The following is an 18,184-nucleotide window of genomic DNA, read 5'->3' on the forward strand; positions in this document are numbered from 1 at the left end:
AGTGAAGTGCAAATAGTACTGTATAAATGGCTGTCATTTTCTCCTGATGCATAATATTATTAGCTCTGACAGCAACGTCAAAGCATGTAACAAAAAATGTGTCAAAACAGTGTTAGATGCCTTCAAGGGCATGATGGATGCTTATCAACTGCCACAATTAGCAGAAAAGAACTGTGTCTACCCAGCATTAATAGGCCAATAACCTATCATTCACTCACACTTGACTGGACATCAGCCTGAAGGGGGCAGCAAACAGAAGGATGCCATTTAAAGGGATAGTTCACCCAAAAATCATTCATCATTCACTCAACCTTGACTTGTTCCAAATCATAAAATCTTTTTTTTTTGTGATTGTCTTTTTATTCATTAAAAATGGTAGCATTACAGAGAAAGGATGAAAGTATAGATTTTTTCAAGAGGAATACAAATACTTCTAAACATACGCATTTAAAAGAAATACAGTTAGCCAACAGCAACAAGTAATTACATAGAGTGATGCATCTTCCATTAAGAAAAAGCATTTTAAAGCTTGGGCTATTTTACTCCAATAAGTCACAGAATGTATTTTAGCCCTTAAACAACATGTATTCTAAGTACTTAAACTACATGTTTTCAGAATTTGGATATGACCAAACAGCCCCAAAACATATGCAAAAATGTACAAATGCTGCGTTCACACCAGACGCCGAAGCGTCAAGCGCAAGTGATTTACATGTTAAATCAATGCAAAGATGCGAATATAGGCATCCTGCAGCGCGAATAATGCGAATTGCGCAAATTGAGCATTTTGCACGTTTTAATCGCTCGAATTCGAAAATCTGAACCTCAGTGGACATTTGCGCCACGTTAATCAATCAGGAGCTTGCTCCTGTGGGGACGTGATTATGACGTAGCGCCTGTTGTTGGTGCCCTGGGGAAAATCCTCCTGTCTACACTGACAACAGTTCATCACACTGGGCTCAGCTCAGAAGCACTGCGTCTGGTGTGAACACAGCATTATAATTATTGCTACACAGACTGCGGTTCATATTTGGTGAAGTTTCATAAGATATCTTTGTATAGGGTATGAAACATTTTGTGTGCAGTTTTAAAATGGATTCAAGAGTTTACACTTAGCTGATGATGGATAATAATACTTATTTGCCATGCTGTCCCTGGAGAGAATCCCTCAGAAGAGCTCAGTATATCCTCAAACCTGGGAACCCCTCCCGTTTGATGGGTGAGAGGAGAGTTTGGGCTCAGGTAGGTCTTGAGAACTACCCTGCTTGTGAAAGTGCTAAAATATATCTAGCTAAGAGTTGTTTTAAGATGCTATTTTAGAGTAGTCAGTTTACTTATAGAGTATGTCTTTGGACGGTGGGAGGAAACCGGGAAACCCACGGGAAACGCATGCAAACAAGGGGAGAACACGCAAACTCCGTTCAGAAACGCCAACCGGCCTGGTGAGGGACCGAACCAGCAGTGAGGCAACAGTGCTAACCACTGGGAATGCCGAGCCGTCCTATCAGAGAGGAGGAGGAGTAGGGTTGGAAAGGGGGATTCTTCAAGACGAAGATGACTGGAGTGAAAAGCTCTAATTATTTATAGTGTGCCAGTATTCATCTAATTGGTGCAATGTATGGAGCTGATGCGGTACCAGCCGTGTTCAATAATAAGCACGTGATCCTCTCGAAATTAGTTTATAAATAAACCACACTATGAATGTGCAAGGGGTTTTAGGACGTCAGGCAGATATTTCACCAAATTGTGTCCCATCTGTAACCCAGCCAGGAGAGTTCTTTGTTCCATACAGCTAATATCTTCAGGGGTCTGTATGAACATTCAAGTAGCTGTTTATAGATCAAGGAGACTGTATACCCTGAAGACTCCCAGTATATTTAATACAATTTAACAATGGGTGATCATCTAAGCATGAATCCCATGGCACTCTGTATGTTTTCATTGTCAACCTTAACTTCAAATACATTTGAAATCAGAATTATTAAACCCCCATTGAATTTTTTTACTTTTATAAATGTTTCCCAAATTATGTTTAACAGAGCAAGGAAATTTTCACAGTATGTCTGATAATATTTTTTCTTCTGGAGAAAGTCTTATTTGTTTTATTTCGACTAGAATAAAAACAGTTTATTTAGTTTAATTTTTAAAAAAACATTTTACGGTCAAAATTATTAGCCCCTTTTAAGCTATATTTTTTCTCGATAGTCTACAGAAAAAAAACATCTTTATACAATAACTTGCCTAATTACTCTAAACTGCCTAGTTAACCTAATTTACATAGTTAAGCCTTTAAATGTCACTTTTAGTTGTACAGTATAGTAGTATTTTGAAAAATATCTAGTAAAATATGATTTATTGTCATCATGGCAAAGATTAAATAAATCAGTTATTAGAAATGAGCTATTAAAACTATTATGTTCAGAAATGTGTTGAACATTTTTTCTCTCAGTTAAACATACATTGCGGAAAATAATAAACGGGGGCTAATAATTCTGGGGGTTTAATAATTCTGACTTCAACTGTGTATAAAAAAGAAGGTACCTGGCAAGGAATAATCTGAGAGAAAACGTCCTGAAAAGTGCACATCATAATTTATTTTGAATCCTAATGGAAACTGTAACCATCGACTTCCATGATATTTGTTTTTCCTCATATGGATGGTCAGTGGTTAGCAGTTTCCAGCATTCTTCAAAACATCTTCTTTTGAACCTCAAACTGGTTTGGAGCAAGTCAGTGGTGGTGAGTAAATTATGACAGAATTTTTTCTTTTTTGGGTGAACTATCCTTTAAATACCAAGTGTCAAATCATGCCAATTAGAGAAGTCTGAGATATGTTAATGCACTTATAAAAGGATTCATTGAAAATGCACACAGCTTGGTGTTGCTTTGATGATATGGCTGTTTATTATTTAACCTACTTGACTTTTCTCCTTGCATAACAGAATACTCCTTTGTTCTTAAGATTCAGGTTTATAATTCCCCTAAAGGTAAAGACATTGTTTCTATTTTATAATTCAGATGGACGATTAAAGCTGAAGTGTGTTATTTGCTTTACCAAATTGATTTAAAACTGTAAAAAATGATTGTTGCTATTGGACAGGATTTCAGATTCATCATGGTTGAGCCGATGTTGCTGGGTTAAGATGCACAAACAAACCAAGCAATGTTTTGATATCACCACACAGAATGTTATGCTTTTTCTTGAGGAGGAAAAACAACCTACAGTTGACTTATTTTTAGCTGTCTCTGCTTATTAAGCTGAGGTAGGAGAAAATACGCTAAAAACTTGTAGACTTCATCTTTATTGGGGTAGTCATGTGGAGTCAGACTTCATCTAGAAAAACATGCCGAAATATAAATGTTCTGATACCACTGAAAATTGCCTAAGATCGTTCTTTCCTTCTAACTTTGCTGTGTTTAGTTTGAGTCTTCCAAGTGTTTATGAAGGCTAATATATAGGCAGTGACCCATGGTTTGCTTCTTATTTATTTATGATAATTATTTTAAACATCAGTAACAGTTTAATGAGAGTAATAATAGAGACATCATGTCAGTGACCTGAAGCTCTCCGTCTGTCTTCCAAACTCTCTCTCTCCGTGTCTCTCACCATCTGTCTCACTTCCTCTCATTTGATCTTTCCCAGTCGTTTTCTGTCTTTCTCCGTTATACAAGTTTGTGCGCTCATTTTGGACGTCACACAGGTGGCAATCCAAGCTCATACCTGCATACAGTAGAATATGAAAGCTTCGCATGAGTGTTGTTTTTTTGAGGCTAACAGTGTTGAAATTAGACACAAGCTTGGTTTTCATCACGGATGTGTGCAAATATTTTCTAAATGTCAAATGTAAATGAAATGCAAAATGATGGTGTTTTCGTTCATTGATAATCTGTGATTTAATCAATGTCTTTTTTGCAATACGTCATTTCCAAAATGCTGATGAAGATTTTTTGGTAGGTTTAAATATATTGCAGCACTCGCATCAGCCATTATTTTAATCAAACAAGATATAGTGATGTCATTCAAGCATTAATGGCAAGGAAAGCGTTTTATAAATGAGCGAGGCCACATTTTCTGGCTGTCTTGAAGGTTATATAGCACTATTTTATGGAGGATCTGTAGATTTTCTGGCCAGTTTTTACAAATAAATGCATAGCCATATCTTTAAGGAATGATTATGAATGAATAAATGACTGATATGGAAAAAAACTACCTCATTTAAGTATAAAATTTGCAAAGTTTATGACGTTTATGAAGTTTTAATTCCATAGGCATAAGTAGGCCCAAATGGAAACTGCACTACAGAAATACAAAGATTTCCACAGATGTTTACCAAATCATTGAGTCTACTTGTTTACTTGTAAATGAATTCATTTCCGTAAAATTATTGTCATGTTCATGAAAATGTTCATATGATTTATGCACAATACAGTTAATAAAGTAATATTTTCTGTCTTTTAGTAGATATATTATATGAGAGACTTTGTTTACCAAATAAGTGGATTTAATTGGCTTTGCATTATACACATGAAATAAAATAAAATATTATTTTTTATTTTATATATGAAGTTTTTAGTTACGATACTCCCGAAATCATTTTGCGTAAATCCTTAAACAATTCTTTAAACAAAACTCTGTGCACAAATAGCAAGAAATGTCTGCAGATTCTGTCTGGCCATAGACATAAGCATGTACATTTAAAGCAATAGACTGTTTGATAACTACATAATATCATATTGTTCAATTGTTTGAGCTCAGTGTGATGTCCCAGCCTTTTATCATTATCACATGACCTTTACATCGGATCACTCCCATTCATTTTCCATTCAGACCTGAATTGTGTTCCAAGTTTCAGGAAAAATGTAGAAGTAAATTTTTTTTTTCTTCTTAAAGCTTCTATAAATTAAACTAAATAAAAATTATTTAAAAACATGTCAACATTCTTTGATAAATTGACAGTCAAAGTCAAAAACTGCAAAAACAACATACCAACATGAAACAAAAAATAAAATATTACACTTCTCATGGAATTTCTTTTGACAAGTTTCTTCTTCTTAGAAACTTGAAAGTTATAACATTTAACTAAGATTATAATGGACAGACTCAATTTAAACTAAATAAAATGTAATTTAAAGCTTGCAATTCTACAATTAATTTTTAACTTTATAAATGCAATCCTTCTTTTTCTATACAATGTATGAAATATTGTCAAACATATCAATAAATGTCGATAAAACCATTGAAAATGGTGCTTACTTCTGTGTTTGGAACAAAGTGCCGCCATGCCTCTCTTTAGCATAGTTTATATAATTACATAATTTACATAAATACATAGTGTACATAATTTATAGTGTACACAATACATACACTCTCAGAAATAAAGGTACAAAATTCACCACTTGGGCGATAGCTTTTCAGAAGGTATACTTTTATAGGTAACACTTTACAATAAGGTTCATTAGTTAATGCATTTACTAACACAAACTAATCATGAACAACACATGTACATCATTTATTAATCATAATTGAACATTTACTAATGCATTATTAACATTCAAATCCATGCTTGTTAATATTAGTTAATGCACCATGAGTTAACATGAACTAACGATGAACTACTGTATTTTCATTAACTAACGTTTATTAACATGAATAAATACAGTAGTAAATGTATTGTTCAATGTTTGTTCATGTTAGTAAATGCATTATTTAACATTAACTAATGAACCTTATTGTAAAGTGTGACCCTTTTATACTTATCAGGTCCACATTAGTACTTTAAAGTTACATATTTATACCTAAAAAGGTACAAATGTTTACCTCTTAGGACCTTAAAGGTACAAAAGCGTACACTAAAGGTAAAAAATGTTATTTTAAGGCCAAAATATGCACTTTTAAAAAAAAAGAAACAACCCTACTTTTTGTGTGTAGTGTGTAGTGTACTACAACGTGCAGAGCCTAACTGCCATTTGATTATATGACAAATGTCTAATATCAAGGCAGCAAGGTTTAGATGAAATGCTTTGGTAGCAAAAAAATATGACCTGTCACCTGAAATGTAATTTATGCATGGTCTGAAAGGGTAAAAGTAGAGAATAATGGGATTTCTGTCATGCTGTAAAAGTCTATAAAAACAGAACACAACAAAACACAATCTGTTGAAGTCAATAAGGCTATAATTAAACCAAAAATACAGACAAAGAGTAGTTTATAAAATTAAATAGAGTAGAAAAAGTAGAAAAATATAAATAGCCCTCAGAGTCTATTGTTATAAGCTGATTTGTTGCTCATTTCAGGTTGTAATTTTTTATTATAAATTATTTGTACATATTTTACTATTTCTAAAACAATATATTGCTTCAAATGACCAAAAATAATTAAAAGCCACATTAACACTTCAGATTTACATAATTTCAACATGAAAGGCTGTCAGAGTATAAACCAATGTCTCATAATGCAGTTAAAACATTAAATAAACTAAAACCACCCATGAATATGGTGGTACTATTAATTAAGTGAGCGTCCAATTAGCTATAATGACGACATCATGCAAGCTGCATAAACACCTCAAACCTAAATGTGATCTGAATATAAGTATAAATCAGCATCTCTTAACGATAAATCATCAAGTCTAATCTACATCTTGAATTCCAGACTTTCACAATGGACTCAGACTTTGGCCCTGTATGTATTTATAGAAGACAAATATTATAGGCAGGGGCGATGTCTGAAGAAATCTGAGATCTGCCGCATTGAGCAGCAGCAAAAATCCATGTGTACCTCCGTCCCCCTGGTGAATCATGGCCTACAGTACTTGTTTCTCTCCATTCTAGAATATTTATGAGGATATTGTGTAGCGTCAACCAAGCAGGTTTTTTATTTATTTATTTTTTTTCTCAGACATCTCTTGAAGTATTTCCAACACGTGCTGCAGTGCTCTATGGGATTGTTATCCTGAAGCTGAATAATATCTGAAGCTCACGGGTCTTTTACACTGTAGAAACAGAGACTCCGCTCAGCAGGAAAGAAATGCAGTCGCTTCTACCATCACTGAGGGCCTTTAAATCACACACACACACATACACACCGCTTTCAGTAGCAGTGCTTTAATGAGAGAGGAGATGAAACCTAAAAATACTGTGTTTTTCAAATCTAGGTCATAAGTTATTGGCAATTAAAATCTGCATGATCAAAACATGCCTTGGCTCGGTCGAGGTAACATTGCTTTTCTGCTTGTATTTTGCACTTCTGGGGTGGTGCTATGCGTTATGTTTGTGTGTTTTGAGCAGGGGTGTAAAATACTTGAGCTGTTTTTATTTGATTGCTGTACTCAAGTATTAATCTATAGGTATTCAGTTGTATTTGTATTACAATTATACTGTACATTTTTCTCCTTACAATTTTTTCTTGTTACAATTTAACACTTTCTGTTTATTCATTTTATGGACAATAAATATGGGAAGACTTAGTATTTGTAAGTTTTCTCCTCAATTGCAATTAAATGCAATTAAAATAAATGTAAAGTCAGTGGAAATGCTCCGGGTGTGTTGATTTAGACCAGAGGTACAAAAAACATTTTCTTTTAAAGGGCTAAAAACCAAACCTGACTGAGGGCTGTGGGCCGAAGGTACATTATAGTTTCAATGTGTAATCTTCTAATTTATTTCTTAATATTTAAAAATAACAAGAAAACATTGCTTCAAATTATATTAACGGATGCAGTGTAATGAGTGTATTAAAAATGTTTTTTAATAAATTATTACAGCCGAAACATAAGCAATACCATTAATACAACGGAGTTCAATGCTGAATAAACTAAGCTGCATCTGCCTTTGCCTTGATGTGCTCGACGATGTCTTGTGCATGGCCTTATATCTGTCGAGTGACAGTATTTACATTTTAAAAAATCTGATGAATTTACAAAACTAAAGAAAATACAAAACAAACAAAAGGTTAAATTACATTCAAAAGTATGATATTTGTCAAAGATATTTACCCCAATCACCAAACCCATCATTCTCACTCTCTTCTCAGATGGGATGGCGGGCCAAATTAAAGGTTACCCTGGGCCAACTTTGGCCCACAGGCTTTAGTTTGCATCTCTGATTTAGGCTAAATCCCAATTCTATTTTTGTACCCCTTCCCCTTGGCCCATGAAACAGAGTGTGAGGGGGAGGGGTTTCAAATTTTACCCCTAAGAAATGGGACAGCACTACAACACCTGCGCAGGTCTTCATATGTCATGCTAATCTCTTGCTTCATATGCTTTAGTTATTCCAGTTGTTTTATGTTTTGGTATTTATCTTCAGGAAGTCACTGGAGGCAACGATATCATGTTATAATGATATAATGTGGCAATAAGATCGTAACTGTACTGAACATTTACACCCTGGCCTATTTCTCTAAACACAAGAAAACAACATTAACATTATAGCAGACACTGTAAAAAGCTAATTCCCGGTCACAAGACTTTTCTGACAGGGAATTCGCGTGTTATCGAATGACAGATGTAAAAGTATGTTGTGGGACTGCTATACAGGAGTTATTATTATGGATTATAGATTGCAAAATTTAGCGTTTTTTTATTTTTTGGAGGATGACAGCAAAACAGGTACAATGTTATGAATATATTAAAAGATATGCTTGTTTATTGTAAAAATGTATAATAATAACAAACAGTAATAATTTGTACATCTCCTTTATTCCGTGTGCAACAATGCTGCTGTTGTAGCCCGTGTATTCTGGGAAATTTTTCTACCCATTGGTTTCGAATGTGGCCCTGGAAAATCTCTGTTTCGAGGGCTATCTAGCCCTTCCCCTGAGCCTTATGCCAAAGAAAATTAGCACACCCCTACCACTCAACATGAACGTGGATGAAATGAGGTGTGGGGGTAAGGGGAAGGGCTAAGGGGTAAAATTGGGATTGGGCCATAGACAGGCCTCTCTTGTAACGCATGTAAAGTAAAAACTAAGTAAGTTAATTTTCCATTGCTGGATATCTTGTTTAGCATATTGACAGAATGTGCAGGAGTGAGTGCTATTAAAATCCAGCAATGAGAATTTTTAATTCTCAGTTAAATTGTGTGTGCAAAAATATAATTAATAATATTTGATGGCTTGGTTTTTTGTTTTTATGAAATGTAATAAATATGAAAAAATAAATATTTAAGAAAGTATTCTATTTTAAATTGGTTGTAAATCAACAGTGTTATGGGTGGAAAAGGTTATTACAATTAAATATTGATTATTATATATATTGAGGCTTTAGTTTATTATCACTTTAAGGGCTGTATTTTTGTCCTCCACTCTGCTGCATTTTAATTACTGTTGTATGTATTAATAGATGTTTTTGACCTTTGCTAATGCATTTTGTTTTGTTTTGCTCTTTTAACCAATATTTATATTGGTTAAATATGAAAACTTGGTTAAATATTTAGTAGTCTGTTGATAACTTACTTTTAGATTTTTATTCAGCTTTCCATTGGATGATGATTCAATTTAAGTGAAAAATAATTATTTTAAAACGTTTTTAATATGGTAACACTTTACAATAGGTTTACATTTTTAAATGTATTTACTAACATGAACAAACAACAAACAACATACAATTGAAGTAAAAATTATTAGCTTTTCTGTGGATTTTTCTGCCTTTTTTAAATGTTTCCCAAATGATGTTTAACAGAGCAAGGCATTTTTTAAAGACATTCAAGACATTTCCTATAATTTTTTTTCCGGAGAAAGCCTTTTTTTTTATTTCGGCAACAACAAAAGCTGTTTTTAATAATAGTAATAATAATAAAAACCATTTACCGTCAATATTTAAAAATTCGAAATATATTATAATTTAAGAGGGCTCATAGTTCTGACTTCAACTGTGTATATATATATATATATATATATATATATATATATATATATATATATATATATATATATATATATATATATATATATATATATATATATATATATTACAGTATTTATTCATCCTTGTTAACTTTATTGAAGTTTTCCCTTACAATGTTCTGTAATGCTTCGTGCATTAACTAATATTAACAAGGAATAGTAAATGTTGAACTTGCTTTACAATTATTGGTTATTATTATTTGATGTAAATAAATGCATTAACTAACATTAACTATTGAAACCTTATTGTAAAGTGTGACCTTTAGACAAGTTAAAGAACAATTTAAAGTTGTACTTTCTTCATTCTTACTCAAGTAAATACTTTTTATTCAGAAAAACTTACAATCAGTATCTGTACTTTCACTTCAGCATAATTTACTTATAAGTACTGCAGTATAAGTACTTTTTACAGCTCAGGTTTTGTGTCTTTTTTTCTGTTTCAGGATCATGGATGGCTCTGTTGCGAACACTGAGGAGATCTTGCCCCCCACCATTCAGAAACTGATGAAGGGATACAACAAGTACCTTAGGCCATTCTTCGGCAGTACGACGAACAAAGCTTTTACATTTACACTATTATCTTTACATAAGTGGATTTTTATCTTCTCTTAAAGTCCTATCATCATCAACGACTGCAATTAAAACAAATGTAAAGTCAGCGGAAACGCTCCGGGCTTGTGTTGATGCAGTCCGCTCTTGTAACGCATGTAAATTAAGAACTTTTTCTGCCGTCTTTCTCTGTTAGCAGTGTTGTTGCTTTATAGTAAATGGAGCGCGTGTTGCTTTCTATTTTGTTTTTCTCTTCAGATGGCCCTGTTACTGTGGGAATGAGTCTGGATATCGCCAGCATAGACACAATATCAGAAATCAACATGGTAGGATGATTTCATAAGCCACAAGCATCTAAATATAGGTTATTGATTACTGAAGCACTGCTTTCTGTGAATGTTTTGCATATATGCAACTAATATAAAGGCAGTGTTGCATATATGCAAAACATTCACATTAGTTGCATTGTACAGTGTTAGGGAAAGTTACTTTTGAAAGTAATCGATTACAATATTGAGTTACTTCCCAAAAAATTAACTAGTTGCATTACTTAGTTACTTTTTATGGTAAATAATGCATTGCGTTACTTTTGGGTTACTTTTGCATTACTTTTATGACCTGGCTGAGGCTTGATCTCTTTCAGAACTTTTTTTAATAGAGGAGCTCTGCAATTACAACACACTATAACCTTTATTTATCTTAAAAAAAAAAAAAAAAAACATAAAAATTTTAGGATACTTTTATCTCAGAACTTCCTGACCCCAGAGCTCTAAATACCCTATATACAGATTATTGAATATTTAAAGCACCGTGTTAGCTATACTATTTGTCTTATCACTGTCCATTGAAACAGTCCCCTTCTCCCTTTCTTCGATGCGTTTAAAATAATGAACACATTCTCTCATTGACTGCGTGATTCATTGTGACCTAAATATTAATCAATTTAAAATTTTTAGCAATTTTTAGCAATTAAAAACTCATTAATTAAACTAAAAAGTAACTTGCATTACATTTTCAAAAAAGTAACACATATTATTACCTATTTTTTATAGCAATGCGCTACTTAACTCATTACTTAGAAAAGTAATACTATTAACTCACGTAACTTGTACTGCGTTACCCCCAACACTGTTTTTACATCATAACTATGACCAGACAGAATCTGCTGACATTTTTTGCTATTTCCCTAAAGGATTTTGTAAAAAAAAAAAAAATCTGCAGATTTATGCTAAATGATTTAAGGAGTATCATAAATAAAAACTTAATATATGAAATAAAAAATGAAACCTTTTTAACTTTTATTTAATGTTTACAATGCTAATCAAATTAGATCCACTTATTTTGTAAACAAAGCAAGTCTCATATAATTTGTCTTCTAAAAGGCAGAAAATACTACATCATAAAATGTGTTGCAAATAAATCCTGTGAACATTTTAGGATCACTATTATTATATCACAATAATATTAATGGAATTATTTTAAAAACTCAATAAATATAAATTTACACACATTTACACAAGTAAATAAAACTGTGGAAATGTGCGGATTTCTTTGCACGTAGATTCTGTATGAGCCTAATATAACATAATATAATATAATATAATATAATATAATATAATATAATATAATATAATATAACATAATATAATATAATATAATATAATATAATATAATATAATATAATATAATATAATATAATATAATATAATATAACACAACATAATATAAAGATTAAATAACCTATATTTATTTATCTGTGGACATATACACCACACACATTTTTTGCTAAGCACCAGAAAAACATCTAAACTAATTTTGATCTCCCAAGAGAAGAGGTTTGCATGTAGAAGTCTTTTTCCTTATGCGAACTGCATTTGAGTGTAGGTTTTTAATCTCAGTAGATCAAGACAAAAATGAGTGTCAGATCACTGGCCCATATTTCAAAGGGCCTCTTTGATCTTTGGTCAGAGTTGTATAAGAGCTGAGTGCATGATGTAAATGTAAGCTTGTGTCGCTGCTGAAACACACATCTCTCTTCAGGATTACACTGCTACCATCTTCCTCCGTCAGCGCTGGACTGACGAACGCTTGTGTTTCGATGGCAATAAGAGCTTGAGTCTGGATGGGAGGCTGGTTGAGCTCCTCTGGGTCCCCGATACGTTCATTGTGGATTCCAAGAAATCCTTCCTGCACGACATCACTGTCGAAAACAGACTGATCCGGATATTCCCCAATGGGACCGTCCTGTATGCCCTCAGGTAGTGAGATTTCATTCACATTCACTCCTCAAGCAGATGCTACTGGGCTTCTACTATAGGAAAGAGCTCACTGTTGAAGCACTGACCGCAGGGTTAATATAGAGTGCCCTCTACTAATATTGGTTCCCGAGAAAAAAAAACTACATTTATTTAAACTTTAGCTCAAAATATGAAGAGAAATACTGTATTTGTTTACAGTTATTGGCAAGGCTATGCATTTATATGAGGTAAATATTTTTAAAATTATTTTGGAATTGATGTTATGCTTTTATTTGGTGCATCTTGGTGATTAGGAACAGAAATGGATATAATCATTAGCTCCTTTTTCACAAGGGTTGTACAAATTATGATGATGATGATGATTATTATTATTATTATTATTATAACATTTATTTTACCTTAAATTAATTTTTAAGATACATTGAGATTAAAAATCTCTTTTACAAGAGCGTCCTGGCCAAGATTAGGCAGTATACATGTCACATGGGTAAAACAGAGAACAATCAAAACACATGGCTTAAGTCTCCAAAAAATGCAATTTGAAATAACCTACATTACACTGTAAAAAGCAATTAGTTCCTTTAATACTTTTTTAGTGAGTAAACCCCTTGTTTACTTTTAAAGTTCACTTTTATTTATTCCTTATCCTTTTAAATTATTCCCTATAAAATCAACTATTAGTTCAACTAAACATTTATTGGATTAAAATAAACCTTAAATAAATGTAATCTTGTACTTGCTTTTTTAAACTTAATTAAATATCTCTTTTGCACGATATCTTACACAGTATACTACTGTATTATGTAAAGCAATTGTACAGTCTGTCTTAGATTATGTGTATAGTTTACTATTTGTTGCAACACAGGCTCATTGTAAAAACATACTCCTGTATACATTGCTGGAGAGCACGAATTATGTAGCCAGACTTACGAATGGCTGTTTCTTTTTCATGCTACCAGCTGACCGCTTACCTCCATATAGCCAGCTTTTCTGCTGTTACCAGTTTGCCCAGTAGCTTGCCACATACATCGGCGGGCTTTAGATGCAAAGAGGAGTTGACCGCGAAGACAAGTTAGAGTCTTGTGAAAAACAATTTCAGAAAGCAGGTAAAACAAAAACAAAAGGCAAAACATAAAATAAAATAATAAAGTTATGGTAAGATTGGAAAACGTGGTAAAAACCAGGCGAACACAAAGGCTTTTCTTTTCTTTTTTTTTTCAAAAGCTTTTCTTGCTTTTGAAACACTGCCGATTGAGTTTAGGAAAAAGGGTTATCGAGTCAGTTGGTGCTTTTAAAAATACTATCGGTTGGGTTTAGGGAAGGGGTGGGTAGGGGTACTGCTCAAACAGTCAATCAGTCGGCAGCGGCCTCTGGTGGATTTATGAGAGAATAGCTGGCATAAATGGCACTCTTGAGAAAATGTGGTATCTGAAAAAGCATACACAGTTGCCTCTGGTGGATTCACGAAAACAAAAAATGCAAAAAAATAAACAACAACAACAAAAAAAAAACCTCCTGGGACATATTTCGCAATGTCCAGAAATGTATACAGGGGTACGTATCTATAAGAAGCCTGGGTTGATCTATTATATATGTATAGTAAAAAAATTTTTTTTTTAAATAAATAAAACCTCCTGGGATGTATTTTGCAATGTATAGAAATGTATACAGGGGTACGTATCAATAAGGAGCCTGGGTTGATTTATCATATATGTATAGTTAGATTCCTGCTTCAGTATGTTAGCTATGTATAGGTTTAAATAATTGCATTTTTACAGTGTTCTACAAAAACAAAATGCAGTGTTTTGTGGAAAATTTAGTAAAAACAATAAAGGTCAAACATAAGACACTTCTTTACAGCTTTTTCTTTCCTTATATTTACTATTGCTGCCAATATTAACAGAGGGCATTTATAGGGCATGAGAGGACAACTAAAAATGGATGCGATATGGGCCAGTGGAAGAGTTCAAATGCTGGAAAACAGAGTAAGAACAGAGGCGGTGGTGGCAGGGGACGCAGAGCCTGTGTGCAGATGGGCAGCTGGCATCAGAAATTAAGCTTGAATGTAGCATCCATAAACAGTGAGCTCATTTCCAGTGTTATATAAGCAGTCGCGTTCGCTCATGTATGTCACTGTGTTTTATTCTCTCCTTTTCCAGAATTACCACCACAGTGGCCTGCAGTATGGACCTCACCAAATATCCCATGGACAGACAGACCTGCATGCTGCAACTTGAAAGCTGTAGGTCTCAAATAATAATAATACTATTTAACTTAAAACCAGATTTTACAGTATTTTCAACAAATTGGGTTTTGTTCACTAATAATTGGAGAAGTGTTCACAATATATTATGTTAGACTGTACCTGACTAAACTTTTTTATTTCTGAACCAAACGCAGCATATTTTAATGCTTGATATGTGTTAATATGAAGACCCATTGTAAGAATGGGTAAATTTATATAGCTAGAATTAATACATTGTATAAATTTATAAATAGTTATGCAATACGTAGTGGTTGAGACCAAATTAGTGAATTTATTTTATTGTTAAAACACTTTATTTATTTTTAGGAACTTTTAACATGTGCTAAAGAAAATAAAACAAAATATAATAAAAATATTATATTATATATAATATAATAATTATATTATATATATATATATATATATATATATATATATATATATATATATATATATATATATATAATTTGATAATAAAAATTACAATTATTCTAAGTATATAAATAAATAAATGCATGTGCATACACAACCAATATAAAGGTATCAAAACAAGGGTATTTTGCAGTTTTTTCCTACTGCTTACACACATTTTCAAAACAGTGTCACATTCTTTCAAAACACAATTCCCAAAACTGCACACATGAAATGCAAAATGCCTCAAGTTTCCTTTAAAAGTAACACTCCATTTAAAAAACCATAAACATGAGTAAGAATGAAACATTTGCATCAAATGGCAAAACACTTCTTTCATAATAGTAAATGTTTGAATATAGCATGTGTAACCCCCACCAGTCCTACTGCACTCAACCGGCTCCGAGCTGGGATTGAACCGGTGACCTTCCGCATGGGAGTCAGTTGCTCTAACAAGGAGGCTAAAGACCATGGCCTCTAGCATCTGTCGCTATAACACTTTTAGAGGTCAGAGGTGTGAGGTTTACCTGCACAGCACTTCACTAGCTGGCCTCCGATACACATGTAAACACGGTTGTTCAAAATCTAAAGCTCTTTACTCTTCCATAGGCTTATATCTACAGTTCAATACAATGATCAACAGTGACAGTCATCGGCTGAGAGGTGGAACAGTTACACTGTAAACCCCAAGGAAGACATCAAGAAACCAAAAATACTTATTAGGCCGAACATACTGGTGTATACAGCAGCATACAACCAAATTACAAACTTACTGTATGTAAAAATGTAAAGAACGTGTAAAGCAAAAGTATGTTCTTTAGAATACAGTAACCCACATAGCAAAATTTATCTGGCCCAGCTCTGGCCCACACAATCAGGTTTTGCTTGGTCCACATGCTGCAGTGAATTACATTACATGACTGGACCAAGTCTGGTTTCCATACAAGGGCCAAACTAGGATTATATTGGGGCCAAGTCCCAGCCAAGTTATTAACTCATAAATAGGCCATAACTGGGCCAGATAGGTTGGTGTGTCACAATTGCAATGAAATTGATCAATCCATGAAACATTGCACTTAAGGGAAACTAAGTAGGTGCTTTTTCTCAAAGCGATCTGATTGGTAGAATTTTATTTTACTTAAAAATGATTTAATTTATTTTAAATGTGGGTCAAGATAGGCCAAATTTACGAGGGCCACATATAAATTTTTAACATCTGGGCCAAATTCTACATTTTACATCTGGCCCAAATCTTGTTTTCCGCCTTAAAGACGGTGCCACCTCTGCCAAACACAGGCCATGTTTGGTCCACATGATGTATGCCAGTGCCGAAGGAATGCCTGCTGTGTCAGCTTTATGCCAAACATAGGCCAGAATTCTTTGCTACCTCACAATTGTGTGTGCGGGGTTTCTGTGTGAAAAGCGTCCATTGCCTGCAGAAGCATCATGCAAGCATAGGGTTGGCTATCAAATACTTTCCAGCACCAGGCTGAGAAGAATTACTCTATTCTTTCCTAGAGGAATTTTGAATTAGAAAAGTATTTTATGCAATTAAAAACTGAGTTCAAGGCTGATAAATAGCTTCTGGTTTTGGAGATTTGTGGTTTTGCTTTTTGAGTGAGATGTTTTAGGAATCATGTGACAAGAAAAGATTTTGTGTGTAAGCAGTTAGGAAAAAAAACTGTAATAGCAGGTGAAACAAGATACAAGATGTACTGTATGGACAAAAGATTTTTATCAGCTTCCTTCAGAAATCCTACAAACTAATTTCATTTTTTGAAAAAGGTTTTCAAAAAACTTTTCTAAGGCCAAACAAGGAGACAATTTTTGCAATCATTGTTTTTAAAGGAGGGTTTTCTGTATATTCCAATAATGAGCTATGGCAAGTTTTGAAAGCAATAAATAGAAAATCAACTATTTTTTATCTGAGCTTTTACAATTTTTCTCGACTGCTAAAACAACCAGTCTTTTAACTTTTTTTATAACTATATTTACAATATAATTTTTTCAAAAAGCATACCCATTTCTTTAAACTTTAAACACAATTTCCTGCTTTGACGCATTAGTTATATCTGGTGAATTGTTATATCTGGTGAAATCCCTTCAATTTTCAGTGCTTATACCATGTGCTCATTTAGAAAGCACTAGCATGCTGGGGCAGGCTAGATTGGGCATGGCCACCAGGAAATGTCCCAGTTCTCCCTAATAAATGTGTCAGAGTATTCACATTGGTTGCGTCTTTTGTGTTCATCATATGAAAAGATTTTTGAGGGGAAACAGAAGCAACCTAACTTGCCAGTTTTGAAAATATTGCAAAACTGTGTTGTAGAGTGTGTGTGTGTGTGTGTGTGTGTGTGTGTGTGTGTGTGTGTGTGTGTGTGTGTGTGTGTGTGTGCGTGCGTGTGTGTGTGTGTGTGTGTGTGTGTGTGTGTGTGTGTGTGTGTGTGTGTGTGTTTTAAGGGCTTATGAGTGATGTCTGTTTTTCAGCAAAATGTGTATGGTTTTGAGTCTAGAACTTCATTTTTGACCTGATGATAGGATGTTAGGGAAATCGGGTGAGACATTATGGAATTTTGTTAATAAAATAAAATAACTTTCTCCCAAAAATGTCCAAATAACACTTTCATAAAAGAAATACACTCACCGGCCACTTTATTAGGTTCCTTTAGATTTTGCTCGATATTGACATGATAGCATCACACAGTTGCTGCAGATTTGTCAGCTGCACATCCATGATGCGAAACTCCCATTCCACCACATCCCAAAGGTGCTCTATTGGATTGAGATCTGGTGACTGTGGAAGCCATTTGAGTACAG

At 33.6% G+C, this 18,184-nt stretch overlaps 1 protein-coding gene across 2 annotated transcripts in view; it reads left to right on the forward strand.

Annotated features, from left to right (window-relative positions):
• gabrz (gamma-aminobutyric acid type A receptor subunit zeta) overlaps positions 1-18,184 on the forward strand; it is a 48,670-nt gene that overhangs the window by 15,774 nt on the left and 14,712 nt on the right. For both annotated transcript variants that reach the window (XR_012387632.1, NM_001114742.2), the window contains 4 exon segments: positions 10,348-10,448; positions 10,712-10,779; positions 12,494-12,711; positions 14,871-14,953. Coding sequence is in view for 1 of the 2 variants with exons in the window: in NM_001114742.2 (NP_001108214.2) it covers positions 10,348-10,448; positions 10,712-10,779; positions 12,494-12,711; positions 14,871-14,953 (470 nt within the window). In the remaining variant the exon portion in view is untranslated.

Source organism: Danio rerio, chromosome 12, assembly GCF_049306965.1.
Source record: "Danio rerio strain Tuebingen ecotype United States chromosome 12, GRCz12tu, whole genome shotgun sequence".
Taxonomy (NCBI): Eukaryota; Metazoa; Chordata; class Actinopteri; order Cypriniformes; family Danionidae; genus Danio; species Danio rerio.